The sequence below is a fragment of the Falco rusticolus genome, chromosome 10 (genome assembly GCF_015220075.1).
Source record: "Falco rusticolus isolate bFalRus1 chromosome 10, bFalRus1.pri, whole genome shotgun sequence".
Lineage (NCBI taxonomy): Eukaryota > Metazoa > Chordata > Aves > Falconiformes > Falconidae > Falco > Falco rusticolus.
In genome coordinates, this window is record NC_051196.1 from 4,165,226 (window position 1) to 4,181,082 (window position 15,857).

Below are 15,857 nucleotides of genomic sequence, written 5' to 3' on the forward strand. Positions count from 1 at the left end.
CTGGGAGAAGCTGGTAATATCTTGGCCTGGCTACTGGCTTGTAAATCTAGCTTTTCACCAGCACAGCCCAGCCTGCAGCGGGTGCTTTGCCCAGGGCAGGAGCTCTAGAGAAGATCTGTGTGACGTAAACCGCTCTGCAACCTCTAACAAACACTGCTAGACTTTGTCCTGTGGAGATTCCTGATGCCGGGAGGGGAGCAGCCAGGTGCTGGCAGGGGCTGGGTAGGGAATGACGCTTTGCCTGTGGGGCTGAATGACGGGCACCTGATTCCAAATTGCCTGGCAGACCAGGGATGGTGCAACCACCTGCCCCCGTCCACTTACTTCCTAACACTAGTGGTCTTCCCGAGAGCATCAGGCTAAGCAAGAAGGGCCGAGACCCCCTTCCCTGGCTGCAGCACCCTTGCCCACCCCCCTGGCAAGCCCTGAAGCCAGAAGCTCGTGCCACCCGAAGCTCGGGCTGGGGCTCAGCAGGTTTCAGATCAGAGCCAGGGGCACAAGGACTGTCCCGGCAACCCCTTTAAGTGGATGATCCTGCCTTTCCTTGGGAGGGAATGGGGAAGAGGTGTGCCCCCGGCACTTGGCTCTCTTCTGGGCAGTAGGAAAGGTGGGGGTTAGCTCTCTGAGCTTTTCTGGTGGTCGGTTCCCATCTCCTCCAGAAGAAGCATAACAAAAGGCAACTGGAGTGGGGGGTGGGGGAGAACCTCTAGTGTTCCCCTGGGGGTGCAACATGGGCTGTGCTTCCCTGCTTGCTCCTCTGCCGGCATCCACAGCCACAGGAGGGAAAACCCAAGGTGACCTTCTGCCTCCGGTTCATTTGCAGTCTATTGAAATATTAATTAACCTTCACGCTGTTGAGGATGAGGGGGAGAAAACGGGTTACTTCAGCCCACGATTAGCGTGTGGTGGCAGGGTAATCCTCGGGGAGGGGAAGAGCCAGCAGGAGTTTGGGAGGAGGGGGTGTAGGTCTGGGGTCCTGCTTGCTGCCGAGAGGCAGTTTTGGGGAGGCACGACCAGGGTTGCCCCTGGAGGACCCTTGCAGGCTGCACGTGCCCTAGCCCCTGCTGGGGGGGTTAACCCCCAGGTGAGGTGACAGGGAGGCAGCAATGTGCTCAGCATCCCACCCAGTCCAGGCGGGACAGGGCTTGCCCGAGGAACGGAGAAACTATGCAAACTCCAGCATCTCTATCTACGCTTTAATAGTGGGTTGGCCTCATTTTTGGATGGATCCTTCAATGGCAACTACTCCCTTGCTCTGGGCTAAACCCCGGCGAGTGGCTACACGATTGGGGTAAGACATTAAAGCCGTCTCTATCATCATCAGGGTTTGTGGGACTTTTGCATCATCACCATCGTGTATGGAGTGAGGCTCCACAAGCCCCTGAAGAGCTGAGCTGGGAGGAAAAAAGGCATCACCACCCGAAACGGCTTTCCTCCCTCTAGCAGGCACCAGCTTTCCTCCCTCTAGCAGGCACCGTGCGTACAACAGCAGAAGTTGCGTAGTAACAGCAGCAGGAAGGCGTCAGCTCTGCCCTCCTCGCTCCTGCAGAGCGCCCAGAAGAGCGAGGTACGTATCAGCAGGAAAATCGGGCTCTTAAACTCCCTAAACTTTCCCTTCTGCGTACCGGGGAGGAGCATGGAATGATTTTAAAGCCATGAATTGCAGAGGCTGCTTTGTAGGGAACGGCTGGTTGTGCTTAATCAAACTGTTGTGCGAGCCAGTGGGACGGGGTGTTTGTAGGAAGAAGAAACTGGGATTTTGGAGGGGAGGAAGGGAGGCAGCTCAGTACATTGCCTAGGAAGCGCTTGGCACTACAAAACCTTCCTTTGCTCTGTCTTGTGAAAGTCTGAAAGAGCTTTTACCACGCTAAAAGTACCGGCAAACAATAGGGAGACGGGGAGTAGCTGGCAGCTGGAGGAGGAAGGGACCGAGCGATGACGAACGCCTTTGGCATTGGCACCCTGGCTCGGGCGGGGGTGGGTGTGCGGGGACGCTGCTGGGCGCTGGGCTGGTGGGTCCCGCGGCGCTGGGGGAGCCCGGGGAGGGTGATGGGCACCACGGCAGCCAAACTCCAGCGTGCCCAGCCCATCCTCCATTGCTCGCGTGGCTTCGTCTCAAACAGCTCAGAGGAGAGGCCTTTGTGCGGGCGAGGTGCAGCTCGGCTGCTCGTCAACATGTTGCGCTAATGAGGGAGACGGAATGGAAGAGATGTGTCACGGATGGGACTGGTGAAAGGGACGGGGAGGGGGGGCAGCCCAGGCCCTCCGAGCCGGCCCCTGTACGCAGGCACGCTGGAAGTCAGGGAGAGCGCTGAGGAATGGATATTTTTGTTGTTCCCAGTTCCAGCCTCCCTGGGGAAGTGCAACAGGGGGTCCTGTCTGCCCCGGCCAAGCCCCCCCACGGTGCCTCTCCCCTGGGTGACCTGCATGCATCCCCATCGCACCCCGGGTCCCCGCCAGCCCCGGGACACCGTCCGTTACGGGCTGATCCTCCCACCCCCTGCGCATCCCTCACTGCAGGGGGTTCCCCATTCCCCTCTTCATCCCTGTGTATCCCCCTGCCCCTGTTCTGGGGGAGATGGGGGGGGGGGAAGGGGAAAACAGAGGAGGGGGGGGAAGGGAAAGGGAGGAAAAGAAGGGGAGAGGATGAAAAAGAGGGAAGAAATAGGGAAAGAGGAAGGAAAGGCAAGCAAAAGAGTGGAAAAGCAACAAAAGAGGGGTTAAAGGGGGAAAGAAAGGAGAAGGGGGAGAGAAAAGGGAGGTGGAGAGAGCACATGAAAACGAGGGAAGGAAGGGAGAAAGGGGGACGGAAGAGAAGACAAGAAAGAGGGAAGGGGAGGAGGGGGAAAACGGAGAAGGGGAAAAGAAGGGAGGAAAAAGAGAAGTGGGGAAGCACAGAAAAAAGAAAAGGGGAAGGGGAGAAGGGGGAAAGAGAGGGAAAAGAAGTGAGGGAAACACAGGGGAAAAGAGGGAAGAAAGAGGATATGAAGGAAACAGATGAAGAAGAGGGGAAGGGGAAAGAAGGGAAGAAAGAAGGAAAAGCAGGGAAAAGGGGGAAAGAAGGCTGGAAAGGGGAGGGAAGAGCGAAGCAGGGAGAAGTCACGGAAAGGGAAGGGTGAGGTAAGGAGGAAAGAGGGGAAGGGGCGGGCAGAGTGGCTGAGAGGGCAGGGAAGGGGGAGAGAAAGGGGGAAAGAGGGAAGAAAGGGAAAAAAGGAGGAGGAAGAGGGGACAGATGGGCTCCGCGGGGCCGGGGCGGAGCGGGGCCGGGGAAGGGCCGGGGCGGAGCGAGCCAGGGCCGGGAGCCAGGGCAGGCCGGGGCGGAGCGGGGCCGGGGCGGAGCGGGGCCGGGGCCGGGGCCGGGGCCGGGAGCCGGGAGCCGGGGGCGGGCCGGGGCCGGGGCCGGGAGCCAGGGCAGGCCGGGGCGGAGCGGGGCCGGGGCCGGGAGCCGGGAGCCGGGGGCGGGCCGGGGCCGGGGCGGAGCGAGCCAGGGCCGGGAGCCAGGGCGGGCCGGGGCCGGGGCGGAGCGGGGCCGGGGCTGGGAGCCGGGAGCCGGGGGCGGGCCGGGGCGGAGCGAGCCAGGGCCGGGAGCCAGGGCAGGCCGGGGCGGAGCGGGGCCGGGGCCGGGAGCCGGGGGCGGGCCGGGGCCGGGGCCGGGGCCGGGGCGGAGCGGGGCCGGGAGCCGGGAGCCGGGGGCGGGCCGGGGCCGGGGCGGAGCGGGGCCGGGAGCCGGGAGCCGGGAGCCGGGGGCGGGCCGGGCCGGGGCGGGCGGGTCCCGGCGGCGATCCGGAAATGGCGGCCGAGCGGCAGCCCGGTGAGTGGTGCGGGCGGCGGCGGCGGGTGCGCTGGGAGGCGGCGTGGGCTCGGCTCCCCTCGGTGACGCCGGGGACCCCCGGGGCGGCGGGGCCGGGCCGGGCTCAGCCCAGCGGGGCTCCGCATGCGGCTGCTGGGGGGGGCCGAGCGCGTACGGGAGCGCCCGGTGCCCAGCTGCCCGCCCTGCCCTCTGGCTCTGTGTGTGTGTTTATATATTTAAACATATGTATGTACCGGGCACCGTCCTCCGCCTGCGGCGCTTCTGTGCCCTGCGTGGGCCCGTTGGCTGTGGCTGGGGGTCTGGTTGTCTGTGGGGCTTAGGAGGGGGTCGCATTAGCCAGGGGGTCCTGTCGGCCATGGGTGAGGGGCCGACTGTGGGGGCCCGGTTGTCTGTGGGGGGCCCGTTGGCCGTGGCTGGCGGCCCGGTTGTCTGTGGGGCTGTGGGGGGTCCCGTTGGCCGTGGTGGGGGGCCTGGTTGGCCGTGGGGGTCCCGTTGGCCACGGGTGAGGGGCCGTGCGTGCTGTGACGCCCAGCTCGCCGCCCTGCAAAGCCCGGGCTGGGGTAGCTTGTGCGTTGTGGCGGTGGCTGAGGTGGGGAAGGCAGAGATGAGCTGCAGTCCCTAACGCCTGGTGCTTTGGGTTTTTTTACTGTTCACATTCCTATGTGATAGCTCAGGAGATTTTTATTATTTTTGGTACAAACATTCTGCAGTCTGAGTCATGTTAGCAAAGCCGAGACACCAAGACCGCACTTTGTCACCTTCTGGAGCGCTGCCTTTGCCACCATCCCCTCTGAGCCCAGAGCTCAGCCTTGGCATATTCCTGTGCGTGTTTGCCTGGAGTGGCTCTGCGAGGTGCTGTGTTTATATTGGTTCAGAAGTGCAGCTGGGCTGCAGAGCAAAAAACCTAAATTCCTGCTTACCAGCTTCTCTGTACTTGGACTTGCCTGACCTTGGAAGCTTGGATATCAAATCGTGGAGGAATGCTTCTGCCATCCACCTAGGTTCCACCTCTCACGTACAGATACGTGGCCAGGAGGAACTTTAATCTGAGCTCTCATTTGCCTCATTCTCTCAAAAATACCCTGATGTTAAATGTAGCTCGAGGTCTCACAACCAGTGTCACAGCCTTAGTGGTGTGGCACACCCGTGTGACTCAGTAGTGCAGCAGTGAGACAGCGGCACCTCTGCCTCTGAAAAGCTCGTTCTGCGTAAGGTCCCTTGGAGAGGGAAGGGGAGCATCTTACTTTTGTACAAGCTGCCTTCAGATAAGAAAATGTTGCCATACCTCTCCAGGATCCGTGTGCTTTTTGCCTGTCGGATGAGGGCTTTGTGGGGTCTCAGACAAAACCACTCTGATGCTGCTGGCTCATACTGGTGCTGGAAAATCTGTCCTCTGCATGGTGTAGCTCACAACTGAGAGCTTGGGGTGGGGGGTGATTGTTGCTTCTCAGTCCATGAAAGTGTGTTTTATTTTTTAAAATTTTATTTTCAGACCTTGTCTCGACTGTCAAAATGGAGCTTGACATGCAGTGTGAGGAGATAAGCCCATCTAGATGGGCTGAACTTCTGCCCACAATGAAGTCCTGCAAAAGCATCAGGTAGTAACTAGTTGCGTATCATCTCTTCTAAGTAAGAACTGTTGTGCTTCTCTCCTGTGTTTTTCAGCTGCAGAGCTGTTAACCTGTGACTTAGAAATTGCACAGTAGCAGGAATGATTCTACATATTTTTATCCAGAAAGTTAATGTAAAGGGGGAGGGGGGGTGGTAGTGTTAAAAAAAGAAAAACCCACCCTAAGCTTTTTCAGCTACAGATATGCACCCTTTGGTATGAGGTAAGGTACTTCTTCTATGGCATGCCGTAGAGCTCAGCTAGGTAATGTGGTTGTCTAAGCATCTGACCGCTGTTTTGGTAACTCCTGTCCTTCTCCCTTGAGAGGGAAGACATCTCACCGTGCTCATTAGGTTGCGCACTCTCTGGGCAGCGGGTCAGATGCTGTCAAGTAACTGTTACTTAATAGTCATGCACAAGCCACATGCCATCAGCTTTTATTGCTCATCTGGCCTTCACCTGCCTTGTGTGTTAAGCAAACCAGTGTGAAGGAACCATCTCCTGGAGTGTAAGCTGTAGGGCAGGGTTCAGAAGAGTTGCCCCTGCGCTCTTCCTGCTCTCCTGATTGACTGGGAATTCATACCCCACGGGCTGGCATCGTTGTGCTTTAGCTGGAGGGGATGGGCCGCACCAAGCCAGCAATGACTTGGAGGACATCAGGCAGGTTGAAGATGACTTGCTTTTCTTTTGCAGAGGAGCTATGTGCAGGCAAGCTTCATGGGCTTGACCTTGACTTCCCAAGGTTTGCCTTGGGTGCCAGAAGGCAGTGGGATGGTTGCCTCCTGGGCAGAGGCTGGGCTGCTTAACTCACAGTGGATGAGAGCAGCTGCAGCAGGGATTGTTGAACGTGATCCCATGGGGAGCCAAGTCTCCTTGCCAGAGGGAGGGAATGAGAAGCCTACTAGAGCCTCCGTTTTCATAGTTGTCTAAGGACAAGTGACCAGGCAACTACTTTCGGCAGTCCTGGCTGTGCCTTTGGCTGTAGGGTTTTTCCGTGACACCTTCCTTTTGTCCCATGTCGTTTCTGCTTCCCTTAAGGCTTCCCTGCCTGTCTTGGGCTCCTAATCTTTTCCTTGGTTCTCCTTCCAGTTCAGCTCACACACACAGCAGCCCCCCTTCCCCCCGCCCCCCCCCCCCCCCCCCCATCAATTTAGCAGTAACTAGAAAAATGCTGATGTCCAGTGGAAGAAGCCCCTGCCACGCTGCAAACTTGCAGTTTGTGTGCTGAGGGTTACGCTGGAGAGAGACGGTGCAGACCAGTGTGACTCACCTACGTGAGACCAAATACTGATGGGTGTCGCTGGGGCTGGTCTCAGGGCAGAACCAGTCTGGCAGCCTGTAAGCTGGCCTCCGGTTAGACGTGGCTTCACACACCAGGTGGTTTGTTGCTATCCGTGTTTAAATGAAGGTGCGTAATCCAGCTGAAGCCTTGCCAAGGGAGGATGACTCGAGTCGTGTGCCGTCTTCTGCACAGCACAGAGGAGATCTGTGGCTTGGGGAGCTGCCACCCAGCCCCCCCTGTACTGCAGCCCTGCAGAGAGGACGTGTCTTTGTTGGGCCACGCATCATCCAACAGGCCCCGCACGTACTTAACAGAGGTGTCCCAGGGACTGCAGCAGAGTGAATTGCCTGCTTTGCTTTCACAGGCAATTCTCCAGCCAGGGAGAACGGAGCCACCCTGAGAACTAAAGTGCTGCTTCTCTTCTTTTTCAGGCTGGATGACTGCAATCTCTCCAGCAGTCACTGTGAGGATCTCTCCTCCATCATTAGTATGAATCCAGTCCTCGCGGAGCTGAAGCTGAGCAACAATGAGATGGGAGATGCAGGCATCGAGTACCTGTGTAAAGGGTTGCTGACGCCAAGCTGTAGCCTACAGAAGTTATGGTAAAGCCCCGTTGATTGTCTCGCTCTAACACGCCTGCAGTTTGCTGCAGGTGAAGGCATGAGGCAAGCCAGTATGTAATGGCAGTTAAGAGCCATGCTGAGGCATCTCAGTGCTTACCTAGGTCAGGTGGTTGGAAAAACCCAGAAGTTTTTATCGAAGCAGTATATTTATTGGAAGATTCCAGATCGTCAATCTGTCTTCCTTTGTCTTTCAGCACTGAGGGAATGACAGGGAGAGGGGTTTTCCGGCCAAGTGAAGGCTTTCTGGAGACTTTCTTTAGAAGAGGTAGCAGATCTTCCCCTGGCCTAGGCTGCTGGATTATCTGTTTAGGCTGGTTTAAACAAAAGGATGTCCACAGAGGGCCCCGCTTTGCCATTAGCACAATACCCGACGTTTTCACTAATGCATTTTTCAGAGGGCTTTTCTGCCAGTTGTACGAACAGTGTTTAGCATCTGGTCCAGTTTGCTTGCTCCTTTCTCTAGGAGCCAAGCAAAATGCTGTTCTCACAAGACGTGGCATTTCAAGAGCTGGCAGTCTTCTGTGCTCTGCCTCAAGCCTTGTCTTCTCAGTAGGTCAGGGCCAGCCTGGTTCAAGGCAGCATGTTCCGCGGAGGTGCCAGCAGCATGCTATAGCCTTAGTGGGCTTCCCTCAGCAATCATGGTGCAGGAGCTTTAGTGAAAGCCAGTGGCTGCTGCCCCTGCTCCTCAGTGACCCTCAAAGAGATGCTACCTTCTCTCTCTAGCATCTCTTCCGCAGGGTACTGGAGTTCACCAGCTCCTGAGGTGGGTCTAGGGTCTTCATGACACTACCTTATAAAATCATTTGCCTTTTTAGATTAGATATGCTTGCTTCAAAGTCCCTTTTAGATTAGATATGCTTGCTTCAAAGTCCCTGTGTCCTCTGCAATGAGGACTCACTGACAGAGGAGAAGTTGACTGTGAAGCTAATCGAACTGCACCTCTCTGGTGGGCTGTACTGGAAGCCTAACACAAGTGATTTTTCAGAGAGTTTGTCCTAACCTTCAGACTTCTCCAGATGCTCAAGTCACAGCCTGGATTAGGCTGTTTCAGTTCTTTAGAAACATAATTGTCCATTTTGGGGGTTCTGGTAAGGCACGCTAGGGAATAAAAGAGCAACCAAACCCAAATCAATCTTAGTACCACTGTGCACAACACCTCTACATTGCCAGAAAGTCTTGATGGAGAACTCTAAACACCCCGTAGCAATACCACCTGGTTCCTACACTACTTCTCCCAGCCTGAGTTCTGAAGGAGCAGCTTCATAGATCCTTCTTGCAGTATACTGTTAAACTTTGAAGTGATATTCAGAGATTTAAGCCAAGTTGGGTGAGATTTTTAGTTTCAGCTACTCTGGATCACATTTCCAGAACAGGCAAGAAATCATAAGGTGCCATTAATTTATCTCTGGGATAAGCCTCATGATGATTAAAACATTAAGCAGTGGTGGTGCTGCTTAATGTAGGCTGGATCCTTCTGCTAGAGGTGCTATATGTGTGATTATACTGAAGGAAGCATGGGAGTATTATTCATGCTGCAGGTATAATACTAGCTGATAAAATATTTGGGCACACCTGTGAAACAGCAGTAGTAACTCAGACATACCGCTTTCTAGAGGGTTACACACTGTCGGTGCCCACGGTGTCCTTTCCAAGCTCCATCCTCAGCAGATGCACCCCTCTGAGAAGAGCTTCCCTGCGTTTCCCTCACACCGGTTGCCTCTCTCCTTCAGGCTGCAAAACTGCAATCTGACAGGTGCCAGCTGTGAGACCCTCCGTGCTGTCCTCAGCACGCAGCCTTCCCTGACGGAGCTGCGCATTGGTGACAACAGACTGGGAACCGCTGGAGTCAAGGTGCTTTGTCAAGGGATGATGAGCCCCAGCTGTAAGCTGCAGAAGCTGCAGTAAGTAATCACTGAGCTTTCTTGGTCATCAGGCAGGTCATGCTTGTCCTTCCCTTGAGACAAGCTGGAGTTTTGTTGCCAGATGGGGATTTCTTCCTATTCTATGTGGAATTGTGTCATGCTTATTTGTGCTGGTAGATCTCATGGGTTTGGAAGAGCTGGGTGTCTATTCCCATAGGTTTTATTTGGCCCTCCTGGCAGTGGTGGCTGTTCATGCAGGACCTCTCAGACACCCAGGGGAAGTCTGATTCTGCTGCACTTGGTCCTTTTTTTATGGCTGAGCAGGACCCAGGTCTGTTCACAGCCCCAGCTCCTCTTGGGAGGGCTTGGTGGTGAGCCTGCCTGACGTGTTGCAATGCAAAACTCAAGTCGTGTGTTCCAAGGCAGCCTGTGCATTGGTTTAACAGAGGACTGGTGTAAATCTGGTTTGCTAGGGTCCCCTGGAGTCTAGTTTAAGAATTAACACTTCCTGAAACGAACCGGGAGATGCCGTTAAAAACTCTTACGGTTATCTCTGTTTTCATGTGTTGCCTGCCCTCAGCTCATGTTGCCACGTTTTCTGCCCTGGCTAACGCACACTTTGCCCGGCTGACATCTCGCGGGTAGCAGGATGTGATGAGGACGGTTGTTTTTCCCCTGGATTTGTTTTCTTCTTGCAGGTTGGACTACTGCGAACTCACAGCTGATGTTGTGGAAGCTCTCAATGCTGCTCTGCAAAGCAAGCCCACCCTGAAGGAGCTCAGCCTGAGTAACAACACGCTGGGAGATACAGCTACAAAGCAGCTGTGCCGGGGGCTGGTGGAGTCAAGCTGCAACCTAGAGTTATTACAGTAAGAAGGAGCTGGTCACCTCTAACTGCAACTAGTCCTGCTGCTAGTCATACCATCTATAAGATAAGAAAAACTATTGTCAGGGAAACTTAACATTTGGCCAGAATTCTTGCTGGTTCAGATTTCTGTAACTGGAAACGGCAAGCAAATACCTGGGAGCTTTCAGTTTTCGAGTTTTTTTGAATATTTTTTTTTTTTTTTTTTAGCATGTGATTCTGAGCTCATTCTTATGCCTGTTGGTACAGTGTGAGCATGACGTACCCCAGGTTAAACCTGCAATTACAAGGGGTGACTGCTCGCCAGCATCTCGGAGGAGAGCAGCAGTCTCCCTCAGTGGCTCCAGTTCTTACCCCTGGATTACCACCCAGCTGACTGTTTTTATTCAGGTCCCTTTTTTGCTTCACAACAGAGATGCTGGATTTGGCCTCGTGTCTGGGGTAAAGCCTCCGAAGGGATTTAGGGGAGAAGCATGATTCATTTTATCTTGCCTCTGTGCTTCAGCAGGGGTTGGCTGCCGGGGAGTTGCTGTGTGGTACAACTAGAAGTTCCTTTTACAAAGGACAGTCGCTGTAAAGGGGGAGTTTGGCAAAAATGATCCTTACGTTAACGGATGTGAATGGGTGCGTCAGAGGGAACCAGCTGTTAGACCCTTCTCAGTTTGAACTGGGGGCGTTGGGGGGTATCTAACACAGTGGGTCTGGAGCAGCAACTCCAGCGGTTCTTTTTTCTGCAGCCTGGAGAACTGCGGCATCACCAGTGATAGCTGTCAGGAGATTAGCGCTGTTCTCAGTAGCATGTCATCACTGAGAGAGATCTCTGTGGGGGATAACAAGATTGGGGACTCTGGTCTGGCTCTCCTCTGCCAAGGACTGATGCATCCGAACTGCAAAATCGAGAAGCTATGGTAAGGGTAGGCAGAGATTACTTAAATCCCTCTTGCAGCCTCTGAACTATCTACAGTGCGCCGCTGGTTTGCTCCTAAGCGGAAACTTTCTCAGGTACACCCCCTAGTGAAACGAGAATAATCTACTGCAAATTAGTTAGTTCTCAAAACCGGGCGGAGGATGCCGTGGAGAAGCAGGACCGCACTGAAATCACTCGGATAAAATTCTGGGGAGGTGGTGAATGGAAATTTGTGATGGCATTGTCTTGGCTTCCTGTTGAGTTATCTGTCTACTAGCATTGCATGTTCCTATTTCTTTTTTGTGTTACAAACAGAGGTTTTGGTGCAACGGGTGGAAAGTAAGCTGAAAGCTGTGTGGTATGGTGCATGGATGGGTTTTGTAAAAGATAGAAGAAAATGAGGTGATGTAATCAGAAATACAGAATACTAAAATAACACTGTATTCTAATCTAAGTCATTCTTGGGGGGAAAATAATATTTTGTTCTTCCCTGCAGGTTATGGGACTGTGATCTCACAAGTGCTGGATGTAAATATCTCTCCAAACTCATTAGTACAAAAGAGACCCTCGCAGAGTTGAGTCTGATAGACAATAACCTGAGAGACTCGGGCATGGAAATGCTGTGTCAGGCACTGAAGGATCCCGAGTGTAAACTCCAGGAGCTATGGTGAGCTGCTGTCAAGTTTCACATCCCCACTGCCGCCTTTGGAGACCTCACTGAAGGAAAGATGTAGGGGAAGTAATGCCCACCAGATAGATCCTCAGTCGCAATGGTTCCGTGAACAACTCATGTCAGTTGTTACCTAAAGGATTTAGACTTACAGAGCTAAAGGGATTTGTATTTCTAAACTCATAGAGGCTTTGAAGGTCTGCCCTGTCGTCATCCTGTTATAAGCAATAGGATGCTTGCAGAGCTTCTGTGTAATATATTTTATTGTGCAACAAATGGCAGCTAAGAGACTTTTGAAGTTTGAAAGGCCTCGTGTAATAGCAAAATGAGTGCTGTGATCAGTTATCTCGGGCTCTCCACTGGATCCAAGTGCCCTCACTAATGAGCCAAAAGAAGGCTCTAATGACACAAACCATTCTCAGCATCCTCTCTGCTGACAGTGTTACCATTTAGGCTGGGATGGTCTGGTACCAGCTGTGGCTGGCAAAGGAGGATTGTTCTTCCACACAGAACCTGAACAAGCATAACCTGAACCTTACTACATGGCAAGTTCAGCTCCTGCCCATAGCTGGGTTCATCCCCTGCCCTGGTGGCCTGGAAGTTGGTAAGGTGCCTCAGGAGCGCACAGCGGTGCTCAGGGTGACTGTGAAAGCAGCACGCTTCATCTCTGATCATTCCTGTGCTTTGTGAGCATGTGCCTTTCCTAGGTGCACGCTCCGAGTAGAGGCATCCCAAACGTGAGGAGTGGGAGATGTGCTGCTTAGAAGGATCGAGCAGACAGGGAGCATTGAGAGGAGCACGGTGATTGTGGGAAGGCTTTGGTTCCTCTGTTCCCACTGTCCGGGCTCCTGTGAAGCAAATGTGAAGAAGCAAATGGTGCCTGATACTCTAGATCCCCCAACTAGATCTCATGTCACTTTTGCTTTGCAGGCTTAGGGAGTGCGGGCTCACGACTGCTTGCTGCAAGGCCGTCAGCTCTGCTCTCAGCACAAACAAGCACCTGAAAGTACTGCACATGGGCGAGAACAAGTTGGGAGATGCAGGCGTTGAACTCTTGTGTCAGGGGCTGCTGCACCCCAACTGCAGCATCCATACCCTATGGTAAGGTGCACCCTCAGAAGCTGACTTCTGTCTTGCTGTGTTACCCTTCGAGAGAGGAGGATAGCAATAGATGGTAGCACAGTATTTTTTTGCTCATGTGAAGCAATTCACACCACAAACTGATGTTTAACTAGTCCACTAGCAAGTAAACGAAAGCCAAAAGTGCTTCCATGTATCTTGTCACTCATGGTCTCTTGCAAGTACAGGCCGTCACCCATGTGACGGTGCATTCGTAGCCATCCTGAGGTGCTCTCCCAGGTGCAGAACTGAGAGTTCACTGTGCAGCATACCTTCAGGATCTAAAGCCAAGGTATAGGGAGACTGGAGAGATCTTTGCTTTGTTCTGCAAGCCACGCACTGTAGAGCTTCCTCTGCCCTTCTCTGAACTCACGCTGTATGGCCTCTCCTGGGTGGGACACCGAGGTGGAGGAACTCCTGGTCCAGGCTTAGCACGTTAATCCTCATGCCTGCCAGTCGCAGTGCAAAGCCTGCCTGAATTCGCCAGTTGCCTCCTGTATAGTCTCTGGTGTCGTGGTTTAACCCCAGCTGGCCACTCATATGGGCTGGTCCGGCCTCACCAGCAGGAGCAGGAGGCCAGCTGAAGCATCATCTCCAGCCCTGTGGTAGGACTCTCCTTCCCCATCTGCCTCTTCCCTTCCCCAGTGGGCACTGAGCTCTGGACTGGTGTGGCTGTGGCCTGCGTGGTGCTCAGGGCACCATGCTTGTCCCCTCCATGCCACTTGACAGAAGCCAGAGCTGTGCTCCGGTGGCAGAGACTCACAGTGAGTGAGTTAGGCAGATGAGTCATGGAAGACACCAGCAAGACTTGAAGTCTCTGCCCAGAAAGATATGTTTGCTGACCAGTTAAAGCTGCTTGGCTCTCAGCTGAGAGGCCTCAGTTTGCCCTTTTTTTAGAGAGATGGTTGCAAATCTCAAGTAGTAGACTTTAGTGGTGATTTATGATCAGTTTAAACCCGAGAGAAGATTGTGTGATGTTGAAGTTGGGGATATCTTCTTAGGGTTCCTTTTCCTGCTGTAGCTACACACCGTTAAGCTTTAGGGAGGACTTTTAGGTGTTCAGCAGTCGCCACGAGGACGGCTGTCTCCATGGGAAGACCACAGCCCAGCCCCTGCTGATGTCTTGGAGACGCCAGCCTAACAGGGGTCTCTGGGCTGTGCTAGGGATGTCAGCGCCCGCTGCCCGAGGGTGGGCTGGTCTCTGGAGCCATCACTCACTGCACTGGCCTCTCCCTCCTCTCCCTGCAGGCTGGGCAACTGTGATATCACGTCAGCCTGCTGTGAAACCCTGACCACCATCATGACTAGCAAGCCGTGCCTTACCGAGCTGGAGCTGAGCCAAAACCCTCTGGACGATGAAGGCGTCAGGAAGCTCAGCAAAGCCTTGCTGAATCCCAGCTGCAATCTGCAGCACTTAATGTGAGAGAAGTTTTTGGTCCTGCTTGCATTCCACCTGGCAGGTGGTGAGCTCCAGCGAGCTGGGGGGCTGCGGGGTGGGGGGCTGTGAGCACCAGCTCTCTGGGAATTGCATCTGAAGGCAACGGGTGACCCAGGGTGGGCCAAATGCCATCTGCATATTGCAAAACACTCCTTGTCCCTTCCAAGTGATGTGACCACAGTGCCTTGATCTGCTTTGGTCCATAAGGCCCAAGATAAAGGAGGAGGTGGTGCTGGGCTGGGGGGGGTGGTAATGGGTCCTGTGTCATGAGGCATGTTTCTGGCTGCCTGGCCAGACTCTTGAACCTAGACAGGGTCCTTCCTGTTAGACCACCTTCCCATACCGGCCGTTTGTGCATCTTTCTCTTTCCTGAGCGGGTGGATGCTCACTAAACCAGCTTGCCTTTTTGTTTGGGTGTAGTTTGTATGACATTTACTGGAGTTCTGAAGTGGATGATGAACTCAGAGCCGTGGAGGAGTCCAAGCCTGAAGTGAAGATCATTTCATGAGTGGTGACTACCTGCGGAGCAACATCAAACCAACGTCCTCTTCTTAATCTGAACTTTTTCATATATAAAGCTGATTAACTTAATAGATAATTTGCTTGTACCAAAAATGTCTGTGGAATCCCTGAGTGGGTGTCTGGGGAGCTGATTGACCTCCTGTGCATCTCTCGATGTATTGATTCCGAGGCTGGTGAAAGCACTGTACGCTCTCACAGCAGCTTTTCTATCCTTGAAATAAAGTTACTGGGCAGCTTCTAGAAGTGGGTCTCTACCCTTTAGGAGCTCTGGAATCCCGCAACCCTTTCTGACGGCCTTGGCTCGCTGAGCCCCGCAGCAGCCCTCGCAGCACTGTGCTTTGCATCGGTACCTGGAGGGGTGTTGATAAGACACCAGTGTTCTGGCTGCGGCCGAGCAGTGCCCGCGCGGCGTCGGGGCTGTCTCTCCAGCACTCCCCAGCCTACCGGTGAGGCGGGGGTAAGGGGGTGGGCAAGATCTTGGCAGGGGATGCAGCCAGGACAGCTGACCCAAAGTGACCAAAGGGATATTCTGTACCGTATGATGTCTGCTCAGCAATAAAAGCTAAGAGAGAAAGGAGGAGGAAAGGGCGGGCGTTTGTCCTTTAACAATATTTTGGCTTCCGGAGCAACTGCTACATGCGCTAAAGCCCTGCTTCCTGGGAAGTGGCCGGACATCGCCTGCTGATGGGAAGTAGAGAATAACATCTTTTTTTTCTTTTTTTTTGGGTTTTTTTTTTCCTTTGCTTCCATGCACACAACCTTTGCTATTGTTTCATTAAACTGCCCTTATCTTCACCCATATTTGTTTTTTTCCATCTTACTTTCTTTCCCCCCTGTTCTGCTGAGGAGGGGAGTGATAATGCAGTTTGGTGGGCACCTGGTGTCCCACCAAGGTCGACCCACCACACTAACGCAATAGGCTTTAAAGAGAGCCCGTGGAGAACTACCTACTGTCTTATTATTGGGTGGTGCTTTTGCTGGGTCTCTGGGGAAGGCTCTCCAAAAAAACAAATGTATTTTAATCTGACATGGAGCTCTCCCCTGCCTTTCCCTAGAAGACTTCTTGGAAAAGCAGTGGTGGCCAATGCACTATAGAGGAAAGAAATGAGCAGCTGTTCAGCTGCGTAACATCAAAATTGCTGTCCCTTG

At 53.8% G+C, this 15,857-nt stretch overlaps 1 protein-coding gene across 2 annotated transcripts; it reads left to right on the plus strand.

Moving 5' to 3' along the window:
* Positions 1-1,475: 1,475 nt before the first annotated feature.
* RNH1 (ribonuclease/angiogenin inhibitor 1) lies at positions 1,476-14,951 on the plus strand. Of its 2 annotated transcripts, none has more exons than XM_037402883.1 (10): positions 1,476-1,567; positions 5,304-5,409; positions 7,134-7,304; positions 9,056-9,226; positions 9,886-10,056; positions 10,790-10,960; positions 11,456-11,626; positions 12,560-12,730; positions 13,997-14,167; positions 14,607-14,951. In XM_037402883.1, the coding sequence occupies exons 2-10, from the start codon at positions 5,324-5,326 to the stop codon at positions 14,692-14,694; spliced, it is 1,371 nt and encodes a 456-aa protein (XP_037258780.1). In that variant the 5' UTR covers positions 1,476-1,567; positions 5,304-5,323; the 3' UTR covers positions 14,695-14,951. The 2 variants fall into 2 exon arrangements, with proteins under 2 accessions (XP_037258780.1, XP_037258779.1); XM_037402882.1 differs by lacking the exon at positions 1,476-1,567 and adding an exon at positions 3,754-3,811.
* The last annotated feature ends 906 nt before the right edge of the window (positions 14,952-15,857 follow it).

Excerpts from the sequence above, each read along its gene's own strand:
- RNH1 (XM_037402882.1), top strand. The coding sequence starts at position 3,790 with ATGGCGGCCGAGCGGCAGCCCG. Across the intron at positions 5,410-7,133 it reads AAGTCCTGCAAAAGCATCAG|GCTGGATGACTGCAATCTCT; the intron begins GTAGTAACTAGT and ends CTTCTTTTTCAG. Across the intron at positions 9,227-9,885 it reads TGTAAGCTGCAGAAGCTGCA|GTTGGACTACTGCGAACTCA; the intron begins GTAAGTAATCAC and ends TTCTTCTTGCAG.